Source organism: Corylus avellana, chromosome 1, assembly GCF_965113065.1.
Source record: "Corylus avellana chromosome 1, dhCorAvel1.hap1.2, whole genome shotgun sequence".
Lineage (NCBI taxonomy): Eukaryota > Viridiplantae > Streptophyta > Magnoliopsida > Fagales > Betulaceae > Corylus > Corylus avellana.
In genome coordinates this window covers 21737233-21757431 of record NC_142490.1, presented here as the reverse complement: position 1 = coordinate 21757431, position 20199 = coordinate 21737233, and the positions used below count along the sequence as shown (strand labels likewise).

Sequence of the window (20199 nt, the reverse complement as noted above, 5' to 3'; positions counted from 1 at the left end):
GGGCAGGAGATGGTAGAGATTGTATGAGCGAATTAACTTGTCATCTCTTTCTCTTCATAATATGTTTTTGGGTTAAATACTAAATTAGTCCATGGGGTTTCACAACTTTATTTTTTCTCCCCTGGGATTTCATTTTTATCACAGAAGGTCCCTGTGGTTTTGATAAGTGACCAAATTAGTCCATCCGTTAGTTGACCGTTAGTTGACTGTACAGACTGACACGTGAACCAATCAGACGTCGACACGTGGCACATATACTAATTTTTTTTTAATTAAAAAAAATGTTTTTTTTAAAAAAAAAATTAAAAAAAATATATTAAAAAAAAAAAAAAAAAAAACCAAAAATCGGAAGAAACTGGGGGTGGCTCGGCCACCCCCTTGGCAATTTGGGGGTGGCTCTTTGGCCATGGGGGTGGCCAGGCCACCCCATCTGGGCACCAGGGGGTGGCTCGGCCACCCCCTTGGGGCCCAAGGGGGTGGCCGAAACCACCCCCAAGGCTCCATGGGGGTGGCCGAGCCACCCCCAGTGGGTACTGGGGGTGGTTTCGGCCACCCCCTTGGGGCCCAAGGGGGTGGCCGAGCCACCCCTGGTGCCCAGGGGGTGGCTCGGCCACCCCCATCTGGCCAGATGGGGGTGGCCTGGCCACCCCCATGGCCAAAGGCCACCCCCAAATTGCCAAGGGGGTGGCCGAGCCACCCCCAGTTTCTTCCGATTTTTCGTTTTTTTTTTAATATATATTTTTTAATTTTTTTTAAAAAAAAACATTTTTTTTTAATTAAAAAAAAATTAATATATGTGCGTGTCGACGTCTGATTGGTCCACGTGTCAGTTTAACGGTCAACTAACGGATGGACTAATTTGGTCACTTATCAAAACCACAGGGACCTCCTGTGATAAAAATGAAACCCCAGGGGGGAAAAATAAAGTTGTGAAACCACAGGGGGTTTTGGGGTATTTAACCCTATGTTTTTTTGCCTAACTTTCACTTTACCCTAGATTACTATGCAATTTGATAAGCCCCTTAAAATTTCAAAATTTCTCAATTTGAACTCTTGAAGTTTCAATTATAGTCAATTTCAACCCTTTTGTCAGATTCTAAACGCTAAAAGTGAGACAATGATGCTTATATCCCTAATTTTTTTATAAAATTTCAAATTTAGCCTTAATTCCAAATTAAAAAATAAAATAAAATAAAAAAGTAAAAAAAAAAAAAAAAAAAAAAAGCTTCTAGCCTTGTAACCCACGTTGGGTCTCAGCCAGAGACCCACGGCTAGGTCTGGTCGGGACCCAGCAATGGGTAAGCAAATCCACGTTGGGTTACGGCCAAACTCGCGTGGGTTAGGAGACCCGTGTGGATATGCTGGCCCACGGCTGGGTCTCAGCCAGAGACCCGCGTGGATTTGTTGACCCACGTTTGGGTCCTGACCAAACCCAGCTGTGGGTATGCTGACCCACGGGTCTTTTTTTTATTTTTCTTCTTCTTTTTTGCTTTAAAAATAAAAAATAATAATAATTAAAAAAAAATGAAAATCAGGAATATGTTGATCTTTTTAGGTATTGTGGTTAGAGCATTCACAATGGAGGAACCACATTTTTATGTAAAATAACTTCTAAAAACTCACTTTTATCTAGTTTAGCTAAGCCATTTTTAAATGTCTCTACATTCGATTAGTTATATTTCTATCTATTCTATTAAAATATTATTAAAAGTAATAAAAGTTTTGGAAAAAGGAGAACATGTGAGAGAAAAATGGAAAAAATTTTGGGAAAAAGAAAACATGTAGAGAAAAAGTAGGAAAAGATTTGAGAAAAAGAGAAAACATGTGAGAGAAACAATGAAAAATAAAATAGCTCCCTTGAAAAGTCCTGCTACATTTAACTTTTTTTTTAGCTCTTCCAATCAAATATCTATTTTACATTTTCTTTTGGCTAATCCAATGTAGTGGTTTTTTAAATATTTGAAGAGCCATTTTAAATAAAAGTAGTATTTGGTTCTTCTATTGGGAATGCTCGTAGAAGTTAACGGCTAAATATAACGGAAGGGTTCAAATTGATTACAATTGAAAGTTCAGGAGTTTAAATTAAGAAGTTTTGAAGTTTTGGGACTTATCAAATCGCGTAGTACTTCATGGGTCTCCTATTAAAAAAAAAAAAAAAAACTTCACCAAGGATCCTTGAAGTATCATGCTATTTGAAAAGACTCCCTTAAATTTCAAAACCTCTCAATTTTACTCTCGAACTTTCAATTTAATGCAATTTACTCCCCTCCGTCAATTTTTGGACGTTAAAAGTGATAAAATGACTTTTATACCCCTGAAACTTTTATAAAATTTCAAATTTAACATTAATTTAAAATTTAAAATAAAATTAAAGAAAATTGAAAGGTAATTTGGTCTGTTTAGTGGTTTCCGTTATGGTTTAACTGCAAAAATTGACAGAAAGGGGGGTCAATTGCATCAAATAGAAAGTTCAAAGGGTGAAATTGAGAGTTTTTTAAATTTGAAAAGTTTTTTCAAAACGCTTGGTAGTTCAGAAGTTCTAAGTGAAGTTATTTTTATTTTTTTCTTAAGCTTCTCTTTATAATTTTTTCTTTTTTTTTCGCTAAGGAAGTTAAGTTAACAAATAATAATGCTAAGGATCTGATTTTCATATAATATGAAAAAAGTGTATAAGAATAAAAAGCTTTCAAGGTTAGGATTAAGATTTGTATAATTATTTGTCCATATTACTTTCAATTGGGGCAAGCAATTGTGAGAGGCTGAGAGCATCCTTGTGGACCACACCTACCTATGGAGGTGTTCGGACAGCCTGATACTTATTTGGACAAGTAAGCCCCCATAAGGGGTCATTTGAGAATTGCTTGGCCAGAGTGTAAGAAAGTGGCAGAAAATTATTTACATAGATAAGAATCGTAAATCATTTTGCCCCTCATGAAGATTATTTTCTTTGGTCAACCGAAAATATTTTCAAATTTATCAATGTTTTATGTCTCACTAAACACAAAAATTTCAAAAAAAAATTTACGCCGAAATAAACGAACATACCACTGTTTGAAATTTTAACCGTTTTGAATGAACCAATTATAACTCGTTAATGTTGATACTAGTTATTACTCAAGGCATGTACTAATTTCATCCGAAGAACTTTGACTTTTGAGTAAAGCTGCATACTTAACTCTCATCTCATTAAGTTAATAGAGTAGTACTCATTAACCCTTTAATCAGCTTCTATATAATGACATGACACTAAAAATCAACTATTGATTTTTTTTTTTTTTTTTTTTTTTTTTGGTAAAGTCTACATACTTCCTTCAAACTACCACCCAATTGACAATGTCCCCTCAAACTTTCAATTGTGACAATATCCCCTCCAAACTACCAAAACATTGTCAATGTCCCCCACAAGACTAACAATAAGACAAAAATACTCCTATAGATTTCTCAATAAGACAAAAATACCCCTATAAATTCAAAAAAAAAATGAGTTTTTTAAAAACAAAAAATTTTAATTTAAAAATAATATTAAAAAAAAAACAACAAAAATTATTATTTTATTTTTTAAATGGAATTTTTTATTTTTTATTTTAAAAAAAATATATTATTTTTATTTTTTTTAAAAAAAAAACAAAAAATTTCATTTTATTAAACGAAAATTTTATTTTTTTTAAACATAAATTTTTATTTAAATAAAATTATAAAAAAAAAATAAAAATAAAAAAACGAAAAATTTTCAATTTTTATAAAAAAAAAATTCGAAATTTTTTTAATTTTTTTCTTATAAAATTGATTTAAAAAAAAAATGGCCAACGTTTGGATTTTTTTTTTGGTTAATTTTAGGTTTTTTCTAGAAATTTTAGTTTTTTTTTTTTTAATTTTACTAAGGGTAATTTCGTCATTTGGGGAACATTGACAATTTTTTGTAGTTTAGGGGAGACATTGTCACAATTGAAAGTTTGAGAGGAACATTGTCAATTGAGTGGTAGTTTGAGAGGGTTATCTGGACTTTCCCCTTATTTTTTTTAAATGTGTGTTGATTCAAATATTAATTTTCACTATCAAACCATTAAAGGTCTGTTTGGGATTGCGGGTTCAATAAGTGCAATTTTAAAAAATGCATTTTTGAAATCACAAAGGCTTTTGGTAAAACATGTTAAAAAATACATTTTTATCAAATATTTGTTATGCGAAATCATTATTTTGGTTTAAATTCGCGTTTTTTCAAATCAGCATCCCCTAGCTTGCTTATTAAAATCGCATTTTTTTTTCATATTCTAGATTAAGTGCTTTTTAAATTGCAATGCCAAACATTTTACGTTTTGCAATATCTTTTAAAAACACAAATTATTTATATAAAATCGCAATTTCAAACGCACCCTAATTAATAGCCTACTAAACAACATCAACTTTTTAACTTATCTAATCAATGCCGAGTGGGCAGCATCCATTCAGAAGCTCACATGGCAAGACAAGCACCACGGGAAGGAGACTTTGACATTCTCACCTACCAAACAAAGCTTATATATATATATATATATATATATATATATATATATATATAGATCCTATAGATTTGTGCAAACACATAGCAAAGTGAGCCTCCCCATTGCATGCATGGAGTACACGCTACGAAAATGTCAATAGCCGGCCCGTGAAAGAAGAGCCCCATCAACGATGCAAACTCACGTGCTTTTCATCCTGCTGTATTTTTTGGCTACACCTTTGAGCCACACAAACATATTGGGTCCACTTCCATTAAATTCGAAGGAGCAAGGAAAAACATACTAGGATGTCAAACTACGTAACAGACATCTCAGCTTCTAAAATGTCAAAATTCCCACTCCATTAATGCAATTTTTCATTACTCAAAAAATAAATTCTCCAAAGTCAAAATGGCATGGTCCCAAAAATTCTCTAATTAATATTTGCTGATAATTAATTCATACAAAGAAAGAATACCCTTATGAGCCTGCTGATCAAAAATCTATCTTACCATATTCTTTTCCTCTTCAAAAGAAAATTGTGGGAAAAAAACATATCATTTCTACAAAATGTAATATGCAAGAATTACACTATTCAAAGAAAGAACATCTATAATGATTGTTTTGACTAAGATCACCCGAGTTGCCCAAGATCATCATCATCTAAACAAGAATACCAAGAAAGATACAAAGAAATTAAGTGCAAAGAGATGATAAAAACTCTATGGTTTTGTGGTGGAGAGCTCGCAGTAGGAGACGGATGTGGGGTATTCATTGTGGCAAGGAGATGAACCTGAGGGAGGGACAAAACCCTTCGGAAGCATCACTGAGAAAGGCCTGGCGGCTTTGATCCTGTTCTTCTTCATCTTCTTTCTTTTCGGGATTTTCCTTCTGCTGATCATCCTCTTCTTCTTGCTCATGAGCTCTTCTTCTTTGTCTAAGAAGAATGTGTTGGTGTTCTTGTGGTGGAACACTCGGAACTCCGCCGGGGGGCCGTGAATGTCGGCCGGCGGGGCTTTGGGTTGGATTTCATGGGGGGAGGAAGGGGAAGGGGAAGTGGGGGTGATGATCAGGAGAAAGAGGAAGAGAATGGCGGCCAAGAAGTTGTTCAAGTTTTTGTTGAAACCCATGAGAGCTGAGAGATTGAGTGGTTTTGGTGCATTTGTGGGTGTAAATTCTGAAAGGAAAGAGAAGATTTGGACTTTCAATGGTTTTCAACTTTTCTGAAGGTCAGGGCTATTGGATTAATCTGTAATTTTCAATTGACTAATATATATATATATATACTTTGGGATTTATGGAGTTAATTAACCACTTTGAAAACTGGGGTTTTGGGTATATGTATATTTTAAGTTTAACCAACATTGATGATTGGGATACAACCGACATTACAAGACTTGATTTGCACAATTAATGGGACTATATAGAACTGGGGGGAATAGGATCCTCTCCATTTCAAAATCCCTCCATTTCCTCCATTTAGTGCATTTTGAAGGGTATTGTATTTATTGCACTACCATCATTAAAATTTTTGGACAACACTACCCTTCAAAATACACTAAATGGAGGAAATTGAGGGATTTTGAAATGGAGAGGATCCTTTTCCTGAATGGGGATGCCCTACAAACTAAAAGTCACCCCCTACCATAACATTTTTTTTTTAAAAAAAAAAAAAAAATTGATATAAATCACACTTTTATTTCACCATTATTTTACTATGCTAATGTGACATGTTAATTTATTATTTTGAATTTTTTTTTTTTAACAAGAGCTAATTCACATCAATATTTGCACTGAGATAGTGGTAGTTTCTAATGTTACATTTTATTTTTATTTTTTTAACCAAATACAAAAGACATGGGAGGAAGGTTCATGGAGGTTTACTCTGACAAAGAAGCCATGCATATATAGAAGTTGTGTACAGTGCTTACCCAAACAAACAAACAAAAAAAAATTAAAAAAAAAATTAAAAAAAAAATTAAAAATTAAAATTAAAAAGTAGTGGGATGACTTGCCTAGATAATTACCAAGTAGAGTATTAGATAGGAAAAATTACCGTCAGATAATTATTTTACAACTTGTTAATACGTGTCAACATGTGATTATTAGAGGGTATTAAAATCTTTCTTAGCGGTTAACGTGTCTCCAACCATGTACTAACAAAGATATAAAAGACTTGCAAGTATAGCATTAATCAAATGTATAAGTATTGTATAAGTATTAATCAAGTAGTGTCTCCCTTGAGATCTCTCTTCTTGATCCTGACCCCATTGATTTATGTTCCTTTTTCTCTCTTTCTATTCTACTTAGTTCCCTCTTACCCATTCCAAATGCCCTAAAATAAAATAAAATAAAATAAAATAAAAAATCTTAAAATTTAAGAGAATTGAAAACATTGTTTTCATTCAAAAGATTTAAATTTTGTTTTAAATAATAATAAAAAATGATGCATATAATATAGTACTCACTACTCATATTAATTATACCAAGACAAAGCCCTCCTTGTCAAGCATGGGTTGAAACTGCTTGAGGAAGAAGACCTTCTGCAGGGGGAAATCCCTCAAAAACAAGAATTTTTTGGAAGCATTGCCCTTCTCAAGGGCCTCATGGCTGTGGGAGGGTATTATAAAAACACAATGCCCTCAACAGTAAAGGGGGACCTTAATTTGGATCCTTTCTTTGCCAGGTTCCAATCCCTTTCTTGGCTCTTTCCCAAATCTGAAAGTTGCAGATAATTCTTGGCCTCAATCAAGGCAGTGGGGTTTGAGCAACCTAAAAATTAGCTTTTTGGTCAAAGCCCTATTAACCATATTCAATTAATGAATACATCTAAGTGGCTAATCTCTATCAGATCAATGGCTATGAATTCCCTCATCATCTTCTTGAGCCTTTACAATTAAATCAAGGAATTTCTGAGCCCAATTCAAACGGAGGTTCAAAGCTCGGCTCCAACTTGAACGCTTAAACATGATTCTGTTCGGCCGATTCTTGAACACTATGCAAGGCATACCAACCTTCAGAATGACCAATGATGAATGTTAAAAATTTCATTGACCATTTACACCACAATAGTTAGAATTTATTATTTATTTATTTATTATTTATTTTTTTTGAAGTTTCAGCATTGTTAATTAGCTGACTATTTACTTTCAAATTAAATATTATTTTCAAATTTGCTATATCAGTATTTATCATCTTTACCAACTTAATATTTATTATATTTTCTTATTTTAAAAGTAACAAATGATAATATAATAAAATAATTATTAATTATTAAAATTTGATAGAAATCTTAAAAATTCTATTATATTCTTATATATTCTCCAATAACTCAAAAGAAATTCATATTTTTTTAGGAGTAACTTTACTTTATACCCCTGAATTAGTAAGCGATTTGAGAAACCTTCCCAAACTTCAAAACCTCTTAATTTTGACCCATGAACTTTCAATTGCAATCAATTTGAACCACCCCATCAGATTTTAAATGTTAAAAGTGAACAATGATATTTATACCCCTGCTTTTTTTATAAATTTCAAATTTACTATTAATTCCAAATAAATAAATAAAAAAAATTAAAAAGTTTTTTAAAAAAATCAAGGATATTTTGGTCTTTTTAGAGCTAAATCTGATGGAGGGTTCAAATTGACTGCAATTTAAAGTTCAACGGTCTAAATTAAGAAGTTTTGAAGTTGGGAGCTTCTCAAAATTTGTGGGAGGTCTAAAGTAAAATTACCCCTATTTTTTAAAGAGATATGCTAGAATCTAATAAAAAATTCCATATTTTGCTCATAAAAATTCATGTGGCAAGATGCCACATCATCTTCTTTTTGTTTTGTCTTTTTTATTAAAATTAGAAGATGATGTGGCATCTTGCCACATGGATTTTTATAGGTAAAATATTGAGTTTTTATTAGATTCAAACATTTCTATTTTTGAAATGAGAAAACCTTTTATTAGGATCATCCTGATAACATTCTTTTTATAGCCCCCAATCAATAACCGACACATAAGCAAAAACATAAAAAAAAAAATGCACAAAAATAAGTTAGACCAAAATACACTTGATTTTTAGGGTGATAAAATCCCTAAAGGGTTAACCTTTCACCTTTAGGTTTTAGTTTTAAATCAAAAAATGAGTTTTTGAAGCATTAGAAATGGGTTTTGAGGCATTAGAAACGGGTTTTGGGGCAGATCACGGATGTCGGGGTTTGAGGCGTTCACCGCTGGCCATAACTCTGGGTCCAGAGACCCAAGGCGTGGGTCTATGGGTCCGGCGAGACCCACGACGTGGGTCTGGCCAAACCCACGTGTGAGTCTCGCTAGACTGTCCAGCTACGGGTTTTTTTTTTTCTCTGATTTGGTGTGATTGTTTCCACTTTTATTTTTTACATTTTTCTTAAATTAATGATTTGTCACATAATAATTAAAGACGGCAAAATTGGTGTTATCAGAATGAACCTAATTGTAGAGGTTGTCTTTTTAAATTAGTAAAAGCATTCCCAATGGAGGAGCCATATTTTTATGTAAAATGGCTTTTCAAAACTCACTTTTATCTAGTTTAGCTAAGTCATTTTTAAATGTCTCTACATTCGATTAGCTATATTTCTATCTATTCTATTAAAATATTATTAAAAGTAAGAAAAGTTTTGAGAAAAAGAGAACATGTGAGAGAAAAAATGGGAAAAAGAGAACATGCAGAGAAAAAGTAGGAAAAAATTTGGAAAAAAAAAAAGAAAACAAGTGAGATAAACAATGAAAAATAAATTAGCTCTCTTGAAAAGTGTGGCTATATTTAGCTTCTTTTTTTTTTAACTATTCCAATCAAATATCTATTTTATATTTTCTTTTGGCTAATCCAATGTAGGGGTTTTTTAAATATATGAAGAGTCATTTTAGATAAAAGTAACATTTGACTCTTCCATTGAGAATGCTCTAACTAGATGGTATAAATGATTTATCTACTAAGATGAACTGTCGTGTAAATTTATAAAAAATTATAATAAAAGTTCGGATGTCACAATCATTTTTATAAATAATATTAAAAAAAAAAAGGCTAAAACCTTAATGGTGAGAAGGTTCCGTATGAACACCTGGCCAACCTCAATTGACTTGGAATCGAAAGCCAAAGTCCGAACAACAGAGTTTCGAGCTCAAAGGCATTTTCCCGGGAATCGAATTCCGCGCTTTGAATTTCCTCTCTTTCTCGGGAAATTTTTATATCGGGATCCGGTCAAACCGATCCGAAATTCTCAGACAGTGTGAGTGCATCCGAGCCTCCGACGTAGAGCTGAGCGGAGCAGATCACGGAACCGCAGCCGGTGATCTGGATCCAGCTATGTCGTCGAAGCCTCTGCCTTACTCTATGAAAGATGTACACTACGACAACGCCAAGTTCCGGCACCGATCCTTCTTCAAGGTTTTGAGATCTCAGTTTCTTTTCGCGCTTCTTCTTGTTCGCTTTTGAATTCGGTTCATTCTTGGGATTTTCGAGTTTGGTTTATGATACTTATGTCAAATAATGGTGTATTATTAGCTTGAATTAAGACTTTCTGGTGTGGTAGTTAGTGACCTTTGATTTGTTCAAGTTTTGGTTATTGAATTGTGTATGTACGTTTCATAATTCGGTGCACATTGCATTTTCTAGAAATTGGAGTGAAATTGTTGTGGAATTGAAGTCAACTGCATTTGGAGATTGATAACAATTTAATTGTTCCGATTATTTGATAGCATTATTAGATTTGGAACACTATGTTGTAGCTCAGTATTAGGACTCAGCTCCTCTAAAGCGGAAGGGTGAGATGGGCCTAGGGTTCGGGTTTTTCTATTGAATTGTTATTGAAACTAATGATTATAAAGATTCAATGAAGCTAGATAAACCGTTACCAGGACTGTTTGGGATTGGCTGCTCCCCATTCAACGTAATTCATTTGTTGGTCTCAGCTAACAGTAACTTTGGTTTGATATGTCTGCATATACGATCAATGAATTATTAAGGCAAAAGAGATAACTTTTGAGGATTTTTTTTCTTCAACAAATGAGTAATGTTAGACGTCCTCCCCTCCCCATGTCCCCCTTGTGTCCCCTCAAAACTAATGTGACTTTTAAAATCATCAGTGAATTTGTGATAATCACTATTAGATTTTGATCCAATGCTAATTGTAAAAGCCATGTCAATTTTGGATGGACACAATGGAGTTATGGGAGGATGTCTAGCATTACTCTAAACAAATAGTATGTCTTGGAGTCTCATGTGAAAGTTTGTGCCATGGTGCTCCACCTCTTGTTTTTGTGATTTTGTGGACATGTTGCAGTTTCAAGTGTCAGTTAAAAAGTTTATATACTCGATTGTTGTTTTCAAAAATTAAGATTTGTTGATTGCAAAATAAATTTTAGAGCTATTAAAGAAGCTTCATTCTGTTAAGGAGAAAAATATCTTGAAAAAGAACAATTTAAAGTAATATGAAGTGAGTGTGGATGTAAATTTGCTTGTTATTGGCAAGAATAAAAGAGATGGCTAAAATCACAAACAGAGTTCCCAAATTAATCTGAGTTTCTCTGAACTTGATGTTACTTTATCTTTTCTCCCTTTTGTATAGTTTTGCAACGTTTTAATGTGTTATGCCAATGAGCTCTAGCTCAAGGAACACCTTCTCTAAATAAGAACAGGGTGGAGGGTAAATTTTGGGATTCAAGACCCATCAGGTTTGTTTGTAACTTATTAAAAAAAGTGAGTAATTATTGTTGTATCAATGGCTTTTCTAAGCGATTTTACATAGCAGATTCTTTGCTTGAATATCACTCTCAGTTATCTTATTTTGTTCTCCAGGTTATTACTCAGACCTTGTTCACTGGTAAAGTAAAGCGCGATTGTCAAAGTTGTAGTACAGGGAAGTTTTTAGTGTTACTACTGATATTTGGTTTAGCATATCTTATGCTTACACATACAAGTCCTGCCCATTCTGTAACTGATAGATTAAGTGTTAAGAATAATGAAGAGAATGTCGTCACAAATGGGGGCAGCAGATTGGGAAAATTTTTGAGAAGAGCACCAAGGCTTCCTCCTCGATTACCACCTGATGAGAAAAGTAGTAATAGTAGCGTTGGTCTTGAGACTGAGAAGCTAAAATGGATAGCAAGGCAAGAAAGTGTTAAGGAGGCTTTTGTTCATGCGTGGTCTGGCTATAAAGGATATGCAATGGGTAATGATGAGCTTATGCCAATGAGCAAGCGGGGAGTTGATGGGTTAGGAGGTCTTGGTGCTACTGTTGTGGATGCTCTTGACACTGCCATGATAATGGGTGCTAATGAAGTGGTCTCTGACGCAGGCTCATGGATTGAGAAGCACCTTTTAGATAGGATTACTAAGAAAGGTCAAGTCAATTTGTTCGAAACTACCATACGTGTTCTGGGTGGTCTTTTAAGTGCATATCATTTAAGCATTGGGGAAGGAGGGAGCAACTTGATAAACATGGGGCCTAAACCAACTGTTTATCTAGAAATCGCGAGGAACTTGGCTGATCGTCTCTTATCTGCTTTTACTTCCAGTCCATCTCCTATTCCCTTTAGTGATGTTATTCTACATGATTCCTCAGCACATGCAGCTCCTGATGGATTGAGTAGTACTTCAGAAGTTTCCACTTTACAGCTTGAGTTCAATTATCTCAGTGCCATTTCTGGTGATCCAAAGTACAGCATGGAAGCCATGAAGGTCTTGGAACATTTGAAGACTCTTCCAAAGGTAGAAGGATTGGTTCCTATCTACATTAGGTATTGACCTTGCATATTTCAGACTACTAGTGTCTTTTTTCTTTTGTTGTGGGGCTTCTTTTTTTTTTTTTTCGGGGGGGGTTTAATATGCTTTGATTGAATTTACTTCACAAGAAACTACAAGAGTTTTTAAAATTACAATGAGCTGCCTCATTTTTAAGGGTTGTTTTTGGACAATAGAAAGATCTTTGCCTTTTTATTGAAGAAATGGTTTTATGAGCTCACTCTTTTGAATTCAAATTGATTCACCTTTAATCCATAATTTAATCATATTCTTATTTTCCTTTTCCCTTGATGACTATTTTTCTTATTTTCTATTTACTGAATGCAGCCCTCAATCTGGTGAATTTAGTGGAGAAAATATAAGACTAGGATCTCGTGGTGATAGTTACTATGAGTACCTACTCAAAGTGTCGCTTCAGCTGGGAAAAAGCCAAGATAGTAATTCAACTTATCTACATGATATGTATGAGGAAGCAATGAAGGGTGTTAGACACCTTCTTGTTCGGAAATCAATCCCAAATGGATTGGTTTTTGTTGGCGAATTACCTTTTGGACATAAGGGTGCTTTTAGTCCAAAAATGGATCACCTGGTATGCAATACTTCGTCTACTGCCTGATATTCACCTAGCTCAAATGTGCTAATCGTTGCTGGTCTCACTTAGTATATTCTTTGTAGTTCAACTATTAAGAAATGGCTGGTGAATTGGACATTACTGATGTTGCTCCACATTGGTTATGTTTGACTTACTTTTCTTGGAAGTTGCTCCATGTTGGTTGGTATGATTTAATTGGCTCAATTTAGCCTCATCAAAAGTCTTTGGAAGCCAGAACGGACTAACATGTAATTTGTGTATAGCAATCCATGTTGAAATTACAAGAGGAATAAAAATTTTCACCCGGATACAGGATGTACATTCTTTCCTCCTGGAACATAGCACATTAAGTGATACTAGATTTATACCAACTTTTAACCAGCAAAGATTACTGCATCGATAGCATGAAACTTAGTATTATATCTGATGAATAAAGATATGCTTGCAACTTATCGAATGTAGATATACTTAACCTTGTTCTAATTATTAATAAATGTATGTTTTATGTTGATGGTACCATGGGTAAAGGCAATTATGCCATTACAGTAATCTTCACAAAGACTCTTCTTTATCTCTTTTGGAAATAGTCCTTGTTGTAAATTGTTTTTACTGCTTTTTTTTTCAGGTCTGTTTCTTGCCTGGTACTCTTGCGCTTGGTGCCACTAAAGGCATTACAAAGGAAAAAGCTATGAGCAACAATTTGCTTAAGTTTGAAGACCTGGAGAATCTGAAGCTTGCAGAGGATCTGGCCAAAACATGTTTTGAGATGTATTCTGTAACTTCTACCGGTCTTGCTCCAGAAATTGCTTACTTCCATACAGAGGTTAGTTGGATATGTATGACCTATGTGTCGGAAGCACTGATTCGGTGAATTAAGTATATATGTGCACCAAATTGAGTAATATTATTAATATTCTCCTCCGTTTAAAGTTGTTGTCATTTTTTGCTTTAATTTATTATCTTTATTCTTTCGTTTACTTTTTGCCTATGTTGTACGGGTATTTGACATCTTGCTCTGGTTGAAGCAGGAATTTTCTGAAGCAGGTCTAGATGGTGGGAACAAGAGTTCGAAATTCATAAACGACATTATAATCAAACATGCTGATCGTCATAATCTGTTGCGTCCTGAAACTGTAGAGTCGTTGTTTGTCTTGTTTCGTATCACTGAAGACCCAAAGTATGTTTTCCTTCTTTTTTTCTCATGCATTGCATTTTCTTGTATAATTCACGTTTTGTTGTCCAAATCTGACATACACGCAGAGACACACACATGGAGAGGGGGTGCCCCCTAAATTTATGCTGCTTTTAATTAATGATCAAATTGATGAGTTCTGCAGGTACCGCGAATGGGGTTGGCAGATCTTTGAAGCATTTGAGAAATACACAAGAGTTGATACTGGTGGATACAGTTCTCTGGATGATGTTACCTCAATCCCCCCTCATAGAAGAGACAAGATGGAGACCTTCTTTTTGGGCGAGACACTTAAGTATTTGTACTTGCTGTTTGGGGATAGCTCTGTTATTCCATTGGATAAGTTCGTCTTTAACACAGAAGCTCATCCTTTTCCCATCGAAGGCACTATTAAGAGGGAATGATACTCGTCACCTCAGAAGGATTCATGCGAATGAAAGCATGTATAAACTGATCAACTAAAGCATTTTCTTCCGGGCACAGACTGGATTGCTTTTGAGACTGACTGGTGTATCTTCTACATGGTCCTAATAGCATTTGCTGTTTCTAAAGGCAGTGAACCTGAACAGTCAGGTTATGAAAAAGTATAAGGATAGCTTAATTTGTTTCTTTTCATGTGCGGCGCATCAGCGATTAAATCTGCTTTCTTCTGTCATCCTCAGAAGCTTGGAGAAAGATATTTTCTTGGACATTCATATACTTGTGGAGCGACTATTTGATGTATTGTTGTAATGGATGTTTTGAGTAATTATTGGATGGGGTTTTGCCCATCAGAAAGTATTGAGTGAAATTCCACCTTTTTGTAATTGACTCCAGTTTTCCAGTGCTATTGCTGGCTATGGAGACTCAAAATCACCGACTGATGCAATCAAATTTTTGTTACCAACTTATTATACATTGCCTAAAAGTTACAAGTCGTCTGCATCTCTACATCATTGCCTTTGAATAATAATTAGGTCATATTGCAGCCCATACTTTCACACTCATTATGAAGGAGAAACAGATGATCACCATCTCGAATGACGTTGATGTCATCTATTTCTGCATTCTCCGCACTAATGACTTTTGTAGGTTTGTAGCCGCCGAACTTCTCACCTGCAGTTTCACAAGCCGCTGGGATAACAAGAGGATAAAGCTTGAGGAAGAAACTATGCATTCATTATAATAGTTTGTCAATCCCTGTTCAAGGTTGAGTTTTCCTTTCAATTTCGGCTTTGCTTGCATTGTTATTGTGTCTATTCAAAATTTATTAAGCTAATAATTATAATTCTCAATTTTCAGTTTTACTTCAAGTCCAAACAAAGCTTACCAGCTATTTTGAGCAGCTCTTCTATTGAATCAGGTAAGATAATTAGCCTCCCAAGCTGCCTCTGTGACGTACTATTGTGTTGAAGCTTCATGTGGATGGTGACTCTCTTCTTGATCATTTTAGTCACTCCTGCATCAGTGGGACAACAAAATCTGCTTTGATAGGAGTTTGTGGGTTCCTTTTTTAAGTGGGAGTCAACAGATTGGGGGCCTTTTCTTCTGTGTATTCTTTGACTATACATGCTGGTGTCATCGGATGCTGGCTCGATTAAATCTATTCTGTGTTCATCTGATTTTCTTCTATTTTCAGAACTCAGTGAGAGGTCATGCACGTTCTTGTTCTCTTGCTGTTGGGCTAGAGCTTTTGGTGTCCATCCACTGGCATCTTGTTTGTTTACATTTACGCCACCTTCCAGCAGAATACTAACCATCTCAAGATGCCCGTCGTGATCAGCCATCGTATTTAAATCCACTGCCGATCTGCTACAAGTCTTGATTTTGTCTGTTTCACTCTTTTCTGTAGCCTCTGGTCCTGGGAAATGTAAGTCCATTACTTCCTGCATCGACGGATACCCTTCGGGTGAGCAGCTTCCTCTAAGCCCCCGATCTTTCTGTGCGTTTTCAAACCCTAAGCTTTCTTGCCCTTTCAGTTTCTGTTGATATGAAGCATCGGTTGTCAGTTATTTGTTTGGGCAAAAGAAGGGCAAATCTCATAAAATATTTGTTTTTTCTCAATTAGTATGACTAATATTGTACCTACTTGGAAAAGATTGTTCACAACTTTGTGCCCATCCTCCGGATTAGCTTGTATAGCGTTCATCAGTGAAGTTCTGCCGAGTCTGAGTATTTGAGAAATCTTAGTCGTCCGAACAGTAAAACGTTGTGGCCTAGAATACATGACTTCAAACTCTCCAAACGATTCTTCTGCATTTGCCTCTCCATGAACCTGGTCAATGTCCGAATATGAAGTTAGAATTACCTTTTTGTCCTTTGTTCGAAATAGACTGTTAAAACTTTCAAAATTACACAACGTACCTTTTCACACCCATCAATATTGCGCAGGAAACGCTGCAGCAGCAACCACGAAATGTTAGTAGGTAGGCTTTCTTTAGAAGTTTTGGATGCTATATGTAACGGAAGACTAAAATCAGCTTACCACCACGCCTGAGACCAGTACATAAAGATCTGTTGGAGCCTCATTCTGCAGAATTACATTTTCATTGGGTGGAAAATACTCGGCCTCCATTTCTGAAACCTTGTTATGAGAAAAGTGGATGGAATTAGCATCTTGTGAATGAGAATGTACTCGAGTCTATTAGGGCATGTGAAGAATATTATTACCAATTGGAAAAGGAAGTCATGAGAAACCCCTTCGAAGAGAGGGACATTTTGAACAATGGGGAGGAAGAGATGGTGTGCGATGCTTGAACGGATAGCTTTTGGTAGGCCATTTAAGGTCTCTTGTTGATTCAATCCTTGTGTTTTGAACTTGAGACATATGTGTGACAACATCTGATCCTGTATGGGACGGGGCAAATGATTTCTTGTTGCAAATTCTGAAGCAGCTCTGACTGTGTCTCTCTGTAGAAAACCAATGCAAGCTTCTTTAGCATGCTACTCCCAGGGCCGAGAAATCCCCCCTTTCTTTTGAATAAAATATAATTCCGTAATCGAATAAATGTTATTTAGTATGCTGCTATACTACTACCATATAATTGGGATAACGTGACAGTGAAAATCAACTCTTGATTTTGTTTTTTTAATGCTGATAAAAAATGTGGGGTAGACAGGATATTTTTCAAGAAAACTTTCAATGCCCCCAAAGTAATGGGGCCTTTAGAATATTCTAGCTACTACTTGAACTATGAAGTTGTTTAGGAGGTGAAAAAATCAATTGGAGCAATAATGAGAGGCATTAAGGAAAGACGACGTACGAAGTTTCTGGTGCGGCTTGTCCAGTGGACAACAAGGTTGGTCATGTTTCCAATGAGGTAAGAAGTCAATCCCAAGTTGAAGAGCATGTAAAAGATATCAAAGAGCATCTCTCTGGGGTTTTCAGCATGCAAGTCCCCATAACCGGTGGTTGTCAATGTTGTGATAGACCAGTAAAGAGCAGTTACGTATCTATCCCAAAGGCTATCTTGTTTGAAATTCGGGTTTACTGCACCAATCCATGTTCTCTTTGGATCAGGGTATCTGTCTGCAATCAGATAGTTTATGCATCCAGCAAAGTGTACAGCATACAGGGTTACCTGAGATCCACCAGAATGGTTAATCATCCAAATCACTTTGATGGGATCTTTAGAAATTAAAGGAGAGAATATATATAGTATGAGTTGGTGGGTGGCTTACAGAAATGAGCTTTATGCACCGCGTCCAGAAATAATTGAATCGAATGTCCTTCTCAAGTCTGAAGGAAAGGAAACTGGCTGGTTAGTATTATGATGTTTCTTCCACCACAACAATTGTGAGATTTGTTAAGAATATGGTGATGGACCTTGCAAACAGAGAGCTGACTCGTCTGAGACGCCAGAGTCTGAGCATGTTGAGTATTTTAAACCCGAGTTCACCGCTATGATTTGTGAACAGGAGGCTGATGGACTGAATTGGTGCGGTGGAACAGACATCAAAAATAAACCAGGTAGATATGTACCTGAAAGTTGGGAGGGAGGACAGAATTGTTGATTCTTGTCGAACTCATGAAATAAGTTGATGAGCAAATGCTGCAAAAGAATATTTATATATTCACCTGACTGCGATTTTCTTGGGGTTGTCGATAAGAAGATAGGATTGGCTGTCGAGATATGCAACAAAGAAGGTGAGAACGATGTCAATGGCAAAGAAGCCATTGACAATGTTGTCGAAGACAAAGAGCGCATCTTGCTTGTAAGGCAGAAATGCAAACTCGAAAGGGCAAATCCAGGCGGAGTAAATGACCAGAACAACAAGCAGCATCTGCCAAGCCCTGAAAAAATGAGACCACCATGAGAGAATTGCAGCAGCTACATTATACAAAAAAATATCTGAGTCAAAGTGTGGCAAAGGTCATCACCTATAGCGGGGACTGAAAGGCGAAATTATATGTCGTCGAAGCTTATTTTCCTGGTTGATTCTGGCTCCAAGTGATGGTAAGAGATCATTACTAGAGAAGAAGCTGCCACCAACAGCACTCTCCATATGAAGTCCATCGGTACAGAACCGGTTGAAGAAGCTTTTTGCACAAGAAAACGACATTTTTTTTTTTTTTTGGTGATTTTTGAATTCCTCAAAAGGGTACAGTAGTGAGTGTTAAAACTCTTCCGCAGGGGTAAAGCGAGCCTCCGGGAACGGTTATAAATAGTACTGAGGTTGGTGGCTTTCTTCTTTTTTTTGTCGCTTTTCTCTTCCTATGCTTATGACAATATTTGTTTTAACGACTATATATGCAGGAAGCTTATGCAGCATCTAGTGCGTCATTAACGTCTGAAAAGAAAAGTAGCAAAAAAGTTGAAGGGAGAATTTTCCTTCCTGTTTGAGCAAGAAAGGTAAATCAAGAAGCAGGCGATCGATACAACAGACAAATGCGAGAGGAGAAGAACTACTGCAGGAAAGTGGCAGACACACCAGACTCTCTGTAATGCAGTTGCAGAGATAAGAGGGCAAAGAAAATGGTAATGGTGCTTTCTTGTTGTGTTAATGGTGGTTGTGGGAAATCCATCATATATATGAACATGTGGAGTCGTGAATGGATTATATAGACAAAGGCTCTGCAGGATGGACGGATTTGAGTGAAAATATATGGTGTTTTCACTTCAATATCCAGAATTGGACCAGGCACTCGTGGGGCCCAACTTATGGATGCCACATAGACAAATGGAAGGTTTTCTTAGACAAGTTCACACGTATGAATGGTCAAAACTATGTTTCTATCTTATAATTATCTCACAATGTTAATGCGACGTTCTAAAATCATCTCTTACAAAATTTTTAAAGTTGGTAAGAATTGTCAAGACATCATTGTGAACATAACTCAAATTCCTAGAAAGTGCTTAGGTTGTTCTTTTATGCCATGCAATCACAACCATACGTGTGAGATTGATTCCCGCCATATATCTACCATATCTCTCTCTCTCTCTCTCTCTCTCTCTCCGTGTGCTGTGTGTGTGTGTGTTTGACCCGTTTGGTATATATCCGCGGACCTCTTAAAGAGTTACTGATTTTCAACGACTAGTTGTTTGTGTGGCCCAGATCTTTTATGATTATCCCTTGCTTAATGATTATTCCAAAATTCCAGAGTGTTTTAGATGAATACCGTACCCAATTGAAGGGTCGAGGTTATCTCTTAAATTACTTAATATAATGATTCCAAAATTCCAAAGTCTTTTATCTTTTCCCAGATTGATGTTACTAACTAATGATCATTTAGAATGATTACACTGCTGCAAAGCAAAAAGCAGCTTAGCGAAGAATTTGGGAGATTGGATTGTGGAGGGATTCCTGAAAGCAGAGAAATTGGAAGAAAGCTGTAACGAAAGAAAAGAAACCACCACCTCAAAAAAGTTTTGTCTTCTATTTCGACACGTGCCCAGAGAAGTCCCATGGCCATGGATGATGGATCGAATCCTTCAAGAATCTTTTCCCAGTGATAATGGAGTGACAGATTATGATTCCCACTAGCCCAAATTCATAGACAGCAGCTAAAAGAATGAATGAAGACAGCTAAATTATTGTACGTCTGCCTGCCATTTCTGCAACTCTGCAGTCTTTTAACGAGGTTCGATGGTTTCTGCAAATTGTTATTTTAAATCTTTTAAATATTATTTTTTATAATATTACTGAAAATGTCAAAGTCTAATAAATATTTTAATTAATTAATTA

The 20199-nt window shown here is 35.7% G+C and overlaps 2 protein-coding genes across 3 annotated transcripts; one reads left to right on the top strand and one right to left on the bottom strand.

The window, feature by feature from the left end:
• Positions 1–9559: 9559 nt before the first annotated feature.
• Positions 9560–14924, top strand: MNS3 (alpha-mannosidase 3). The gene is made up of 6 exons (XM_059579690.2): positions 9560–9895; positions 11306–12246; positions 12578–12839; positions 13468–13665; positions 13871–14019; positions 14180–14924. Exons 1-6 carry the CDS (start codon positions 9815–9817, stop codon positions 14436–14438), a joined length of 1890 nt encoding a protein of 629 aa, XP_059435673.1. The 5' UTR covers positions 9560–9814; the 3' UTR covers positions 14439–14924.
• Positions 14815–19621, bottom strand: LOC132168677 (potassium channel KAT3). 2 transcript variants are annotated; one of them, XM_059579687.2, is made up of 11 exons: positions 18395–19621; positions 18092–18307; positions 17840–17995; positions 17695–17752; positions 17277–17594; positions 16684–16923; positions 16499–16597; positions 16378–16410; positions 16103–16288; positions 15344–15995; positions 14815–15147 (listed from the first exon to the last, which is right to left on the bottom strand). In XM_059579687.2, exons 1-11 carry the CDS (start codon positions 18574–18576, stop codon positions 14987–14989), a joined length of 2301 nt encoding a protein of 766 aa, XP_059435670.2. In that variant the 5' UTR covers positions 18577–19621; the 3' UTR covers positions 14815–14986. The 2 variants fall into 2 exon arrangements, with proteins under 2 accessions (XP_059435670.2, XP_059435672.2); XM_059579689.2 differs by having other exon boundaries at positions 14815–15129; positions 18395–19619.
• Positions 19622–20199: the final 578 nt, after the last annotated feature.